At 34.3% G+C, this 17,538-nt stretch overlaps 1 protein-coding gene across 1 annotated transcript in view; it reads right to left on the minus strand.

Annotated features, from left to right (window-relative positions):
• Positions 1–17,538, minus strand: part of LOC119840235 (laminin subunit alpha-1) — a 132,943-nt gene that overhangs the window by 104,111 nt on the left and 11,294 nt on the right. The window contains exon 2 of the mRNA XM_038366788.1: positions 95–263. Coding sequence (XP_038222716.1) covers positions 95–263 — 169 coding nt within the window. The remainder of the gene's footprint in view (positions 1–94; positions 264–17,538) is intronic.

Genomic DNA, 17,538 nt, shown 5'->3' on the forward strand with positions numbered 1-17,538 from the left:
TATACCTTGTTTCGAAATTGAAAGTGTATTATGTTCCCCATTTTATAGTACGTCTTTTCGTAACTAGGTGGCGCTATTTCAAATACCAACTTACTTCCCCGGCGTCTCCCGGCAGAACTCCTCAGCGCCTCGCTCCCCGCAAGTGGCATTCGCGACCACAGTGGAGTACGGGGCGACATCTACTGGAGCTGGTAAGAGGCCCTCGCTGGCCACTGTCACCTCACTGAGGGTAGTGCTACTCAGGCGGTCCAGTAACGCGCGTCCTGGTAAAATGATACGAAAAAATAAAGAAAAAAAAACATGAAACTTCTTACTATTTTAACAAACTTAGAAATTTTGTTATGTAAATCTCTTTTATTTTTATATATTGCATACTAAAGTGTTTTCATTACTGTACTTACGAATATATTATAATATTATGGTTTAATTGTTCTAGCTACGACATATTATGGCATCTAAATTCCTATAATTCAAATTAATAAAGGCATAAAGATGATTAGCGGTATTTTAAATCAACATTTGCATTGGACCTACAAATTTTGTATTGCATATAAAATATAACCTATTCTTGTGCAAAATTTCATCACATTTATTTAAATTCGAATTTGAAATCTATCCCTCAGTGTTCGGTGCAGTGCCCACCGAACACTTTAATAGCAATTATGTGTCCCGGGGGGCGCTCGACCCAAAAACTTAGCAGTCCACTAAACATACCCTGAGTATTAACAAGTGTAAATTATCTTACTTCAACAAAAGATATATCCCTCCAACACTAGCAACGGAGAATCTGGGTATATTGCCCTACACTTAGAGAAGATGCACCTTTAATAGTTGCAGACTTTAGACTTGCAATAAGGACGTATAAATCTCGAGTTTTATGATCCAGAACACTGACGATTGCTTGCAGGAAACCTAATTGTATTTATTACTTCCATTATTGGTTCACCTAGGCATTGCAGCTGGGTATAGTCTATGTCTGGAATTAATATTGAGTTTGAATTAGATCAATTATGACACAGTTTCTTGCTGGCTCTTTGAAGAAACAGCTTTCCGAACCGGTGGTAAATGTTAAAACTGTGTTATAACAATCTAAAAGTGCTTCTATAAGAAGTCTAATTGAATAAACACATATTTGAGTTTAGTTTATGGATCAATTTTTTATGCAAAACCCAGCTTCTTTACAAAAGCAACGTAAAGTCAGTAGTATTAAAAGTTAAGCATTTATATAAAGCTGTTGCCCGCAGCTTCGCTTGTGTGCTAAGACTTACATGGTATAAGCTTCGGAAATAACGAAATTTCAAGAAGGAAGAAAATAAGAATTTACTATCATCCTTTCTTATTGAATGCCTTCACCATAGTGGCTATCTATCTTCATGACAAATTTCAGCCCGATCAGTCCAGTAGTTTGGGCTATGCGTTGATATATTAGTCAGTCAGTCACCTTTGCGTTTTATATATTAAGTTATATGTACAATTTTTTTTCTAAAAATGCATGTATTAGCATAAAATAGGAATTGTTTACTTTTAATTTTTAGTTTTATAGCATTGAAATGCTTTATAAATGAGAAATTTTGAAAGATTAGAAAAAATTAAATTAAATTTAACAAAGGCCGCGTTCCATCGATACAATATTGTAATCATTGAAATAATGTTTGAAATAATTGGTTGTGATGGTTCTTAATCATCTCAATAGATGGCGTGGGGTGCCCCTTAGGCACATGAAACCGAAAGAGTAGAAGAAATTCGATTACAGTGACAGGATCACGGGTGGCCGAGAGGCTAGGCGTTGCTACGGTTAGGCAAGAAACGCAGGTTCGAATCCTGCCTTGTGATCAAATTTTTTCTATTCTTTCAAAATTTCTCAATTGTTTACTTTATTATGATTTTTGATGGTCCCAAACGGGTTTCACAATAATTGTATAATCTGCAATTCCAATATTGCACAAAAAGTATATAATGCAACCGAAACCTCATTTCTTGAAGTCAGTTAAAAAGCAATTGTAAGCGTGTAGAACAAATCTGGTTGTATGTAAGTCGGAAGCAGGTGGGCGATAACTCATAAAGGACCATCTGGTGTTTTTTGTCTCTTTGTTTTTATTTTTTATTTTATCCAAAGGGTTTTGTTGGAGCCTGGTATTTGAGGTGTACCGATAAAGTTAATGAAATGTTTTGGTTTGGTATGGAATATTAAAGTTATGGTCGACTAGCTGACGACCGTGTCTTGGTGCGCTTTGAAGGAAAATTGTTAAACGAATTAAGTTATATAAAAAGGCTTATATGATTCTTATAATTTAAAAAATATTTTTTTTTTACACAAAAAAGGGGGTTGATTGTACTCATAGGTAGATATTTGAGATTTTGTTAATTATAAAAATGAAATATTATTACAAACAAAAACCCTCTCAAAATTAAATGGCATTTGTTCCATAAATATATGAGGCTTTATTAAACAGAAATTTTATTAAATTACATAAATTTAAACAACAAAACATAATTATATATATCAATCAAGGAGTAACGGAGCGCCGCCGGGGGTCTTCCCTCCTACCGCCCTCCTCAGACTTTGACATGCAATTAAAGTTGTAATGACTCAATATAGTTCCACCAGCGCCTCTAGCGGTGTTTTTAATCACTAGGAGTTCGAATTAACGGACGAACAAAGATTAACTTTTAAAAAGAGATCATAATTCCTAAACGTAACAAATTAATGTCAGTGAAATGTCAGTGCTTCGTTTAATTGTGGTCTTTAAACATCAAGTTTACATGACATAAAAGTAATAATAATGTGTTTTGGAAACCAATTTCAACCATTCAAAAGAAATTCGCTTGTCTACTACTCTTTTAGTACTTAATATTAGATTATTTGTGGTAATATTATAAACAGGATACATTGCTGTTTTTACATGTTTGTTATGTTTTCGCACAAAAACTGCTGAACCGATTTTTAAAATTCTGTCACTGTTATGAAGCTGCATTTTTTCTGAGTGACAGGCTATATACGTACCACATGCGAGGCCGGGGCGGACAGCTAGTTAACTAATTCACATAGTCTTAATTACAAAGTAGCAGATTATTCAACAAACATAATAGTGTCAATTTACAGTGTGATGATAATTGCTTATAGAGATTATTATAATGGAGTGTGACATGACACCAGACATTTGAGGTATGAGGTATCGTTCACCACAAATCAATCTGAAGAAATTTAATAACGAAACAAGAATAAAGTGCAGCGAAATGCTTGCGGTCTGACAGGTTCGTTGAAATGTCTCTGCTTTTATTTGAATTTTAATTTTTATAGAACTAAAACGCTTAATAATGAGTCTTTTTAAAAAATAGAATAGATTTTTCGTCGCCGTAGCATTAATTGTCTTAATAGCTGGCGTGGGGTTGCCAGGTAAATATATAAAACCGGGAGACTGGAAGATCTTGTGTAGCCAAGAGGTACGGTACGGCAATAGACACTGGTTCTAATCCCGTCTCATGATCGAATTTTTCTATTCTTTAAAAAACAGTCATATCTATACTTAGATAGTAATTAGGTAGACAAAAACACAAAGGGTTTTGAAGTGATCTTATATCTGAATTATTTCTTTATTCTTTTAAAGTTTGTACCCTAACTCAATGACCCTATGACTTAACACATCACTTGCTGAAAACCTATATGGCGTAAGCTAATAAATTCTGATTTTTTTTTCGAAAGAGTTATTATTGGATATGTTTTTATATTACTAGAGTTACTATACATACTAGATCATTTCTTTTCAACTCGTATGCACACTTTTTGTGTTTGTGTCTCCCAAAGTGCCTCACAACTTTATACGACTCACGTATCAAACAAGAAAATATATTTCCTACAGTATTAACAGGAATTCTTCAACCCAGCCAATAGGTTTTCAAATCTTTAACAGTCTGCGTTACTTGTGGTTAGACCACACACGGACCTAGCTCGTTACGCATAGCTAGACTAGCTTTTATTTACCTACGCATTCAATTCCCTTGAAACAATATGACTTAACTTTGTAAGTGGTGTTGTTTTTCTATTACTGCTATGATAGCATGCCTTGACTATTTTAAAACACAAAGTTATTCCATGCGTCTGTCTGTTTAGCGTTATATTTATGATTATTACTTAATGCAATGACATATATGTGGTTATGTCTAAAATTGCAATTAATATTTATGAAAGAAAATTGTAAAACTATTTACTCTTTTAACTATAATTCATAGGTTCAAACTATAATTCATTCACACTACTGCGACTCGAAGATGTATTTTTTGTTTAAACTCCAGTTTCCTATCTTTCCTTACGCTCTCAGTCGTTTCCGGGCCTATTCAGGATTTCATCTTCACACAGAAATGAACTTTAACACTTTCGGAATAAAATAACAAATTACACTTGCTTCCGTTGTGTTCTGTTGAGTCTGGTCCAAATGATCCGTTTATCCGTGTACTAAGGACTCATATAAAGTTAGTTTTGTGTTCTTGGTTTGAATGTGTTTTCAAAAATGTCAGAATATGAGAAAGCGTTGCATTCAATTGTATTTTTCAACTAACTTCAAAAATGGGGGAGGTTCTTCTTAATAATTGATTGACTCACTTTGATAGGATTGTGACAATTTGAAGGCAGTTAAATTTTTTGTTATAAATAATTCCTATGCTCGTGTGGAAAATTTAGTCTAATAAATTAATGAACTTATTATGAAAAATAGTGTTTGTTTTGTATCTTTTTAATTTGAAAGCATACGCAGTCTACGTAATTCATAATCTGAAAGCATAGTAGCAAAATAAATTAAATATTTCACTTCTAAACGAAACTTCAAGGCCTTGTTTATATTTGGAAGCCCTGAACACAGCCTACTTATTTCAGTAGACAATTGCTTAAGATAATGACCTCCCAATTCAAACTCAAAGGGAGGCGTTATGTGTAAACAATGGTTAATAGTTCTGAACACAGCAGAGGACGCGTTCAGTAAGCATCACCACTTAGTCTTTTAAAGGGAAATGTTTGAATTACAGGCGCGTACTGGGTTATTTAGTTAACCTGGAATTAGTGGCCCCAGTGATAATAAATTAAGTCTGTTGTTCAATGTACACTTTACGTTTGTTAACATTAATGCGAATTTATTATTCGAAAGTACTAAATTTTATAATCTTCTAGAAGATTCTAACACTATAAAATAAAATAAAGAAGACAAAGAAGACGAAGAACAAAAGAGAGACAACTATACACGTTTATTGTGTTTTCTGTGTATATTTTAACTAAGCACAACTTTGCTGTCATAATAAACGATGCAGATATCTTTAAGAAATTGATCAGCGTCAAAATATAATAAGTGTTTAATAGTTTCAAATAGGTAATATTAAACACTCATAAAGTTGGGTAATATTTAATTTACCTACTAGAATTGCGTATGTGAATACAACGGAGTGAGCGATTTATTATCGTTCAAAAGGTGATAAATTACAGGTACATGACTATTAATGCATGTGATATTAAGTCAAAATTGTCGTACATAAAATTTATCGAAAACGTGTGTAATATGTTGTTTATTAATGATCGTTATGAGTTATGGCAGAACAACGCCCAAATGTATTTCATGCTATTACTCAGAATTGTTCAATTTATCTATTCTCTTGACTTAATTTATAAATAAACTATTTTTTCGTGTACGTTCATACATATGTATGAACATAGTATTTAGTTTTTCAATCGATTTCAAAGAAAGAGAAAATAAATATTTTTTTAATCATCCTTCAATCTACTGTTTTTTTGGCTATGTTACTTTTGAACTTTCGACTGAGTAAACCGATTTTGATGATTCTTTTTTGTGTTGGTATAGTTCGAACAATACAAAGATACTTTAGTTTATTGTAAAAGATGAATAACATTGAATTTTGGAAAATAGAAAGATTAGGATAACGTTCAATAATTATTCGAATCTGCGTCTTTCGTCATACCGCGGCGACGCCTTACCACTCGGCCTCCCTTGATCCCGCCTTTACAATCGATTTTCACCTATTCTTTCAGTTTTATGTACCTACTTACTTGTGCTAATTATTCTGTGGCCGACAAGTCTGGGGCACCCCGCGCCAACTATAAGACGGTTAATTTCAACCAATATAAAACAAACAGAAATCATGAGAGAGTTTTTTCCATTATTTATATGTTTGAAATATTAACTACATCAAATAATAAAAAATAGAATAGCATTAAAGCACGTGAAGCTATAAGGCTCCCGCTTAAAAAAAAAAACTACAAAACATGCCTATGCCTTTCATACAGTTAAAAGTCCATTACATTAGGGTCATATGTTGCCCCAAATGGGGCCCCTAACAAAAAACCCATCCATTTAAGAGGTCACACGAACTTTCAATGGAGTTTCAAGTACGTATTGTTTGAAAAACATCTGTCAAGTAAATAGCTAATTGCTGCCTCGTAACGCCTTGCGCGGGGCATTTACGGTGTAAACAAATATTTAATGGTCATTAAACAGTTAATTTTGTGAACAGATAATGAAATAGGAATCTTCTCTTTAATTTCTTTCATTAGTTTGCCTTTGAAATTTTCTCATTATCAATTATTTCATTTATTAAGAAAACAATTGGGCTTAAAATGCATACCCATATCTCACTACCCAAAATTGAAAATTTGTTAATCATTTTAACCGGTGATAAATACAACAACTGTGTAAAATGACGATTCAAAAGTTCTTCTACAACAAGTCTAATTGAATAAATAAAATATGTTTATTATATATATATAAGTTTGAGTTTGAGTTTGAAGCAAAAATAACGTCAGTCTTTTACCTATTTTATTATAGACCTTTCAATGAAACTATGGAATATATTGAGAATCCTTCATCCCATAAACAAATCCCCAATCGGGGACTAATTAGCCGAATTGTAAGCTTCGGGGCGGTCCCAAATATGGGGCAAATAACGAGCGCCTTTCCCGGCACAATCGCGCATAACGAAGGGGCTCGATAGCCGCCATCTTTACATTAGAATATGGACTTTTGGACTCCTATTGTTAGTGGTAACAAGCCTAAAGCCTTATGTATGCCTCCTACCCTCTATTTATGTATCAGGAAGCCTACGTTCTATTCCGGACTTAGCTATCTTATTACTTATAATAGGTAACAACCGATAGTCAGATAAACAGTTTACTAGATTTTATTATAATTATTATAAGTACTCAATGACAATATCACAAGTTACTCGTCAATGAAAATCCCATTAAAATCGATCGGTTGTACGTTGTTTCAATCCAGTTAATAATATAATGAATAAAAGCGTTTAAAGTCCGTTTAAATGTCTTTAATTTTTAAATTCTTTAATTTCTAAATGTATAATTATTATGCGTGTAAAATCGAAAACAAGTCGAAAAAAGTCATATGTAAGTTTCGAAAAAGTCTCTTTATGTATATTAAGCAATTCCAGGACATCTAAAATTACCTGAATTAAGCGATATTTATTCTACTTTAAGATATCGTGTATATTTAAAATTCTATGGCGTATTAGTACAATTTAATGGCTGAACATTTCGTTTTAGGGACAAACATTGCCTGGTAGAGATCGCTGCCTAGTGATAAGGCCTCCTTTTGGTCATCATCTTGTTAAGTTTTTTGCACGTCTGTATTTCATGTTTTTATAACACAATAAATCATTTATATTCCTTTCTAGATTTTTTCATACATAAAGCACTCACACTGTATTCATTCACACAGTAATAAGTAAGCAGTTAATATACTCCATTCCCTTTCCTCTTCCACCAATGACCCTCAAATTGACATAACAAATTTACAACCAGCAACCATAAACAATTTGATATACACCCATAACTACTAAACCAAAATCACAGATAATATCCTCCACAGCCGAGACTGCGCTCCGCACACAACCGCGCCACCAAATAAAAACGCACTCAAATCTATAAAAGTCCACATAAAACATTACAGCCGCTGACAGACCCTCCTAATGGTCCACAACGGGCCATTCATTCCTCATAAAGCCCCAGTATATAAAAAGTCTTTGATTGTCAAGTGTTTATGATAAGCTAAAAGGACGAACAGAGGGTTTGTGAGTCGATCAATGAAAGACACCTGTTAGCTTCGTTGATTTATATAGAGGTTGTAAAATCTCCTAGCCGTAATTATCGGATTACCCATTAGCATCAAAATCAATAAAATTATGTATGGTGGAGTTCACAAACATATAAACTTTCCCATTCATTCACCACATTTATTGTCTTAAGCCATAATAACTCTTCGTTTTTTTAAGATCAAACCAATATTAAACGAATAAACCTATTAATCATTATGGTTTTTTTTTCTCATTATATATTAAATAGATTTACATTTATCATCCTATCCTACTTCCAACTAATATTATAAATGCGAAAGTTTGTAAGGATGTGTGTGTGTGTTTGTTACCTCTTTTGCAATGAAATTTGGTACGTAGATAGCTGGACAACTGGAATAACATATAGGCAACCTTTATCCCGATATTCCTTTCCTAATAATATAAACTGTGTACCCACTATTTATAAATGACTAAATGACTATACTTTTACACATTCCAGCTGAAAACAAATCAAATCAAATCAAAAATACTTTATTGTGCACCAAATCATACATAAATAAATTCTATAAATAAACTCTATAGAAGCACAACAGGCGGTCTTATCGCTAAAGTAGCGATCTCTTCCAGACAACCTGGTGGACAAGGAGACGCTATTAATGTTTAGTAAAAAAAAACACAGGGCAAAAGGTGCAAAACACTTCATCTATCCAAAAGCCTTCGCTAAAGCCACCACCTCTACCCACATTTAATGACAGCATGACGCATAACGGAAGAAGGTCCAAGAATAACAGAATCAAAACATTTCGTAAATTGTCGGGCGATTTAAGTAAACCATTGGAGCAGAACGAATTGTAGCGAAAGCGATTGTGCATTGTGCAACCGCTCCGGGCGCCGGCGCCGCCGGTACACGTAGATCATTCTAGAAACGATCCCGAGTTCAGAAAAAGTTTATTTATCACGTATGTTCATCTGATTTGACTTTAGATCAAAGTTCCTAATTCAAAACTTAATCGAAGTCGATTGTAGTAGACCTTTACTAGATAAATTATATACAGAACTAGCTGACCCGGCGAACTTCGCAACGCCATTGATCTTTTTTCGAAACATTTATCCGTATTTTTACCTTTTAAACCGTCCCTGGACTGTTATGAATACAACAAAACCAAAATTATCAAAATCGGCCCAGCTACTATCGAGTTTTAGCGAGACTAACGAACAGCAATTGATTTTTATATATAAGAGAAGATAGTATTTTATTGGCTTCACCGCTGAATAGTTGTCAAACATGACATTAACGCATAAATCGCCTCATATTTAAACCGTTAAATCTCTCTTAGATGTAAATACAATAAATAACATCTCGACACAGTTTGAAGCATTAGACTCTTCGAGACTAGGTAAACGCGACATTACAGTACTCAGGCAAACCTCAACTTTACATGCATATCTTCCCATTAGATGATTCCCTGCTGCGTGACGCATGCGCAGTAAACCTGTGGGACACTCCATCAATTTATGGCGCCTTTTGAGCCCACCGACAATGACCGTGACAAACGCAAGTTAAAAGCTTTCCGAATGGCTATTTAATTTGCCATGCCTATAATACCAGATATTTCTGTCCTTTGTTGTGCATTTGTACTTCATGCTGGTGTTTTCGGAAAGCGTGATTCATTTTTGGGAATTAATGTTTTAGCAGCCTGCAAAATAGCTGTTTTTGATCTAAAAGAATTGAAAGCATTTTGTTTCAAGGGGCAACATTGTTGAAGGTATGGAATTTGGTACAGTGATAATTTGTTATAATGGCTTTTAAAATGTAATCGTCCCACTAATAAGCCATTATAATTAAGTAGCCTAGTGACTTAACAAAAGTGAGTTCACATAGAAAAGAGTTTTCGATTTCGATACTGTCTAGATAAATTGAATTTTTCCTTTAGGACCATACTATCCACTTTCTAGAAACAACTAATGAAGTTGTTTATCAAACTGCACGTTAATTATATGTATCCAATTACACTGATACTTATTTATACTATATACATAACTTTCCTAGAGACAAAAAAAGTGCGGACGCCGCACAACCGTTGCTGAAGAAAAACAACCCGTCGAACGCAACATTCGTCACTTATACGTCAAGACAACGTTAGTTAGTGCGATACCTCGACTCCGTCGGAATCTAAGATCATTACGCGTCAACAAAAAGCGATCATCGATGGAATTATAAAAAGATCGCCGTATTTGGCGGCCGCTAATGGTGCAGCTCCCACGGGCGGTTTTATAAACACCGGTGGAGTTAAAGGATGTGCTCCGGGTATTTTAGTGGTGGTGACGCGATTGAAATAACTCAGACGGCAATATGTAAACAGCGAATTTTTTGAGTATAAACAATAGGGTCTTCAACCTCGGATGTTTGTTATTTTGTGATTTATTAACAGTTTCTATAAAATATAGCATACGATTAGATGATTTTAAGTTTAGATTCGAAGCGATAAACGGTCTTACGGTTCTCTCTTTCTTGTTATTTCGTTTTTAAACTTCTTTTGAACCTACTTACACAAGTCTTTTAAATCTACCTGTGTAAATACATAGAAATCAGTTTGATAATTCTAATGTTGCCAAATAAATAGGGCTAATATCATGCTACCATATCCTAGCATACCTATTCCTAGAATATATAGACACTGCATCGTTCACTTTCCTCGATTTTTTTGGCTAAAATTTGGGAATGGCTAATCGATTAGTCTTATCGGTTCTAAACATTAATTCAATTTATAATAGTCAGCAAAATCCTCACAAACCCAAGCCAATTCTACCGATAAACTGTAGAATTTCTGCATTGTAACTGCCAGCCGGTGGCAAGAGCCAACAAATTGGAAATTTCGTTAGCGATGTCGCCACACAAAAGGCGAGTGTGGATGGGCAACTTGAGGGCGCTCGTTATCCGCGCCATATTAGGGATCCGTGCGTGCGTCTTGTATATCAACAATGGTTCCGTTGAATTATCAACCGACTTCGAAAAACGGGGAGGCTATAAATTTATTTATTTTTGATTTTTGTGTTCGTCACCTTTTGCGGAATGAACCTATTTTGCGATTCTCTTTTTGTTTAAAAAAACTGGCGCCTATAATGTAGTGTCATTTAAATTGGTTATGTACTGACGAAATGAAAGATAGATTATTGTTAAAAATTATTATTTTCTAAAATAATATTGGATACCGTCCATTAAGGAGAAGAAATATTATCTACTAGCTAGCCCCGCGGTTTCACCCGCGTAAGTCGGTATCACGTACGAATATCGGGATAAAAAGCCCATATGTTATTCCAGTTGTTGAGCTATCTACGTACCAAATTTCATTGCAATCGGTGCAGTCGTTTTTCCGTGAAGAGCAACAAACACACACACTTCCTTACAAACTTTCACACTTATAATATTAGTAGGATTATACTAGTAGGATATAGTAGGATAGTAGGATGAATAGCTTTAAAAGATAATATAATCACATAAGAATCTTACTCGTAGCTTGGCAATCATTTGTGATTGATAACAGCACTATGAGGCTTCTTGTCAATTCTAATCAATAACAATCTAAAATATTTTATTACCCAATATTTTTCCTCAACAATTTTGATTTCTGAATCTACTAATCTTCGATAAATAAATTCTTCTGTAAACTTTACTATGTTTCAAATTCAGTTTATTGCAGGAGCAGCCTCATTGTCTCCCACAATGATCATACAGCATCCTAAAATGTAACATCATCACTCATAATTACTTCAAGGCTTTGACACTTTAATTATACGCACCTCACCGCTTCTTCATTATTTTAAATGATTTGTGTTATGGCCCTATTAAGGAACCCAAGAGATCGTTACTATAGTAATTATTCTTTTATTATATTGCACCCGATCTTATTATTTAGACATTATACGACTTTATTGACTCCTTGGTACAATAGTTAACGAATGAGCAAAGAACCGAGGGGTCCTGGGTTCGAATCCCGGTGGTAAGGCTGATCATCTACTTGTCCATAAAGAAAATCGATCAGTGAAACATATGAATATCATTTGCCCCATACCCCATTAGGGGTCACGGGACTTTAAAAGGCCTATAAACCAATACTCGACTTTCGGAAAAGTTACAACAGGGGTCTGAATAATATTTTCTAGTAATGCATCTGGTACCTATACGCTTTTGAAATAATATTAATACAATATTACCTTCGGTTATTCAGTGTATGCGATTCCACTCAAAATGCCAAGGAAATGTTATGTCTTAGCTAATCTTAGTCTAATCTGTAGCAATCTATTAACAAGTAATTTACATGTGTTGGTACAACCTTATTGTATTGGTAAGAGAAATAAAGTAAATTTAATTGTCTACTTCTTTGTTTAATCGCCTAAAAATATCATAATCAACCCCACTGACACAGCTCAGTTAAACCCCACAATAAAAACAGAATATGTGACATTCAGTTTTTAATCTCTAACAGCATCCACTTGCCAGCACTTGACGCGTGGGAACCATCTCAAGAAACGGCCCTCTAATCGTTTGATCAGGTCAAATTTATTGTTCGTTATTAATATGTCCACGAATATTAGTCGAGTTTCAACATGTGCTCTTTAATTACGTGAGAAATTATACTTGGTAATGGAGAGGTCTTTTTCGTATTGTTTAATGGTAATTGAGTTGTGTTTCTTTAAGAATTATATAAAATGAAAGGGTTTACAAATGATTCATTAGTACACCTCATTACAATGTAGGCCACTGTTTTAGAGTCGTATAGTATTTATGACTTTATTGATGGTTCAAGAGTTATAACAAAAAAGATTTGCCCGTATGTTCACTCCGTGTAATCTCCGAAACGACTGATCGAATACCTAACCAATTGGTTGATTCTAAAGCTGGTCTTAATGAGATCCTATTACTGACGACTATTTCTATTTTATTACAATAAGGGCTAATCGAAAACACAAATCGGTGACCTTACTGGTAAATGATATCTCCGTTTGGGACATAATATAATGCCATTACAGGCATGTGTCGAACAAATTAGAACACCTGTCAATTATATTCGTTTCGTCGCTTCCCGCGTCTGTCCCTATATATCCTTTAAAACTACACAGCCGACTTTGATGGGGTTTTATTTTGAATAGAGTGATTCAAGAAGAAGGTTCCGGTCACGGTCAACATTGTTTACATTGCAAACATCCCAACAGTAAGTTATAGTAAAATCAATCGCCTTACCTACAAAATCCCACGTTATCCGTAATACTTCGCTTATGAAACCGATAACAGATACGAGGTTCTGGCTAAACCGGTCGAGATTGGTATCGCATTACCGTCATTACCTTTGAACATTACTTGTGCATCTGACGCACTTGCATGCTTCACATTTTTATTAACATGCAACATTATAAAAAGCGAAACGCCACCAGTGCTAATATTTATGACTTGTGGTCACTTAATATCGAATGGGTCATGCTTATTTGCTTACATTGCAATAAACTATTGTGCTTCCTGGATAACCCTAGATAAGTTTTGCTCAATATATTTTAGATTTGCTAGATAGATTTTTTAAACGCAAAACTATTTGCATTTAAATATCTTGAGAGTCATTAGAGTAATACCTGCGATTCCTTTCCTTTACCTAAATAACATTATCAAAGGTACAGATTAGAACAAAGTAATTATTGTATATGGAATATTTACCATTATTTTCATTTATTCCATACTCATACTAATATTATATAATTAATATTATATACTAAAATTTAAGACGAAAACTTACATATTTACATATACTTATAGTTAGTTTTTGATAGCATAACGGGCATTAAATTAAATTTGAAATCTTTCAATTTCACATATCTATAATGGATTACAATGATGCTCATATTTATTAATGTAGCAATTGAATTCGCTCTATTTTCCCTGACTGCATCGAATCAATTTTAACATTAACTCGATCCACAAATTGACTTCTACACGTCTTAAATATCATGCACACCACCTGGATTCATGGTGATCAACAACCATGCGATTCTCTTGGCCTTTCTTACCCCAAACCACACACTTGTGGAACGACCTTCTGTGTTTCAGATCCATTGTGATATGGCAACCTTAAATAGCCTTAAACCTGGCAGTACGTTCACAGCGTTCTTAATACGTATGGTGATGAACGGAGACTGTCACTTGTCAAGTGATGTACCTGCTCCATTGTGGAGATTGTAAGAAAAACGATTTTACATCATGTAACACTCGTTATTCGCAGCGAATTCAGCCTTTATTTATAACTAGACACTCTTCCCAGCTCCGCAGAAATATCATATTCCTGTTTTATCTCAAGGGAGCATTTAATCGGGATGAAAAGTATCCTATCACCCAAGTCAGCGGACGGACAAACATCCAAAAAAAACAAACTTTCGCATTTATAATATTAGTGGGATCAAATCTGCTTACTACGCATATAATTTCTTCAGGATATCTTCTTACAATAAAATAACACGTCTAGTAGTGGCTGTTACAACGATAAAGCAAAACGACAGCCCTGCACCTACATGATGTGCTATTCATTAAATCAAAGAGACTTGTGAAGTCGTAAACCCGTGGAAAACAGACGTGTTTGCGAGTTAATAGAAATTTAAATTTATTTACACAGTTATTATATGATTTACAATCTGTGGTCGCGCGTGACATATTGCTGTCTGTCAAATTGGGTAAGTTTATTTAACACTAGCTGCACCCCGCGGTTTCACCCGCGTATATCCGTATCCCGTTGGAATATCGGGACAAAAAGTTGCCTATATGTTATTCCAGTTGTCCAGCTGTCTACGTACCAAATTTCATTGCAATCGGTTCAGTAGTTTTTGCGTGAAAGAGCAACAAACGCACACACATCCTTACAAACTTTCGCATTTATAATATTAGTAGGATTTACTGGTGTTTTGGTCATTTACGTGAATTTGTGACATTTTTATATTAGACATTCTTAGTATCGAAATTGCTATGATATAAATATGTACCTATAATGTATCAGTTCTTTATAAAGTGAAGCTCCGTATGGAATTGTATATCTCAGTCTGATATCTCTTATTATTTATTTATATAGTAAATATTGTTATGTTATTGATCGATATATACAAGAGTTTCAAAGCCTTGCAAACTGATACATCCACTAGGAATCTAAACTCTCTCGATTGCCCAAAAAAAATTTGAATGCCCCATACTTCTCGAGTCGAGTTATTACTTAAGTATAGTGCTAAAAGCCTCTCATTCTCCTAATTTTTGTAATCAGGACCATAATATTTACGCAATAAGAGAAACCCGGTTTAAATAACTCGAAATCCAAGAAAACAGTCCCATTAAAAACGGACATTACGAGATTCTGTGCATTCATTAAAATATCTCGAAGAGAATTCATCATTCCTTCGCGTTTCATTAATGGGGGAACACAGCCTTCATATACAGAATTTTATACCCTAACTCATCGCAATAAGAGCCACTTTAGTTTATAGAAATGTTCTATGCATCCTTGTACCATCGATTTACGATACTGCCTCAGATTGTCAGTAGAAAGTTTTAGACGCGTTATTGTGTGAGTCACAAAGAAATTTACATTAAACATAATATATCTAAAAGTTTTATCGATCGTAATATTTCAAACTATTGTAACGAATGCCTTGGATCGTGTACAATGCTGCATTAGTATTAACGGTATTAAAATACACCGTGAAAGTGCGTTCTTAAAAAGAAATGTATATAAAAAGATGTGGTAACATTTAAACACAGTTTATTGGGGTTTTATTACTACAGGATTATTATAAACTAACAGTCAAGTCAATGATTATATTGTTAAGTAGACATAAGTGAAAAGCTTAGTTTGGATTAGGAATTTCTTTTTTTCTATGTTTCGTAACATATAACAATGACATAATAAATAAAACAAAACAATGTAACAAATAAGTGATGTCTTAAATATGATTCAGGAAGGATTTTGTATTGTGAGTACAATATTTATCTCATTAGTATGATTTTATTATTAGGTACAATAATGTTTAATAGTCAGTTTACCTCTAATTTAATTAATTTATTCGTATTTCAAATGAAAAAACAAATACGATATAGATATAACTCCAGGCAAAATCTTTTTTAAAGATAAATAAAATATCGATCATGGCGGGATGTTGCGCAAGCAATAAAATTAAAAGTTTAATACAAGTAGAGACTCTTAATATTGTGTTAGTTCACACAAAAAATCTTATTTCCCGACTAGTAACGAAACACAGTCTAATTATATTTTCTTAATTATGGCAACGGCGCGTTAACCACTGTACCAAGGTTAACGCGTAGAACCGAGAAGTTCTGAGTCCGATTCCCGGCGGAGACCCAAAAAATGTCTCAGTCTGGCAGGACACTGGACACTACTTTTCTGTAAAGAAAATCGAACAATAAAACCGATGTAAATCACAGATGATGGGGCAGACCCTATACCCCATTAGAGGACACGAGACTTCACTAACATAAAAATAACAACAGACTATAATTATTGTAGCACACAGATAGTTCTAAACTAGATTATAATTATCTTAGAAATAGGTCATTTATTTCCACACGACAGTACGAGTGGGTACGTCGTTAATATTACGGTCGTTTTGTTACCGTAAGTACTGCGTATTGTTTTCACTCGTTCTCACTTTGGTTTGTATATTTCCTTTTCTTTTTATATATACCTACAGAAGTATTCAGAATAATTTGACGATTTTTTTTTTATCTTTTTTATATAGCGTGCAACAGAACTGGTGGTTCGCCTGATGGTAAGCGATCACCACCGCCTACGAACATTCGCAAAGTTAGTGCCTCTGCGAAGGCGCTGCCCGTTTTTATGGGGTAAGGGAAAAGGAAAGGGTTAACGACTGTAAAGAAGTAATTGACTGGGATGGGTGAGAGAAATGAGCCTCCGGCGGGATCCTCACCGTACGAAAAACAGTGGCATGCCACTATTTCACGCCGGTTTTCTGTGGAATGTGGTACTTCCCCGGTGCGAGCTGGCCCAATTCGTGCCGAAGCGTGCTCGACTCCTACAATAATTTTGCAGTCTGGATATAATATTCAGAGTGTTATATACACTCAAGTTTGAATTTTATATCCTCTTTAACAAACTAACTTCTATCAAATTGTTTTCTTAGACAGTGGTGTAAAAGTAGGTGTCGAGAAGGTCTCAGATGAACAACAAATCTACACTTCAGGGTGATAGGTTATGTTAAAAAAAATTTCAAGTACCTTAAAAACTGACTAGCTTTACATAAAATTGTAATGCTTCAGCTATTTAATATCCAAGTACATATGAAGATGACAATGTGAATACTATGACGAAATGCTCTCACAACTTACTCGAACCCAACTGTGGGTTTACTGGCGATGTATTTTTTAACAATTTGACGTCTTCGATCGTCTCG

This window comes from Zerene cesonia, chromosome 1, assembly GCF_012273895.1.
Source record: "Zerene cesonia ecotype Mississippi chromosome 1, Zerene_cesonia_1.1, whole genome shotgun sequence".
NCBI lineage: Eukaryota > Metazoa > Arthropoda > Insecta > Lepidoptera > Pieridae > Zerene > Zerene cesonia.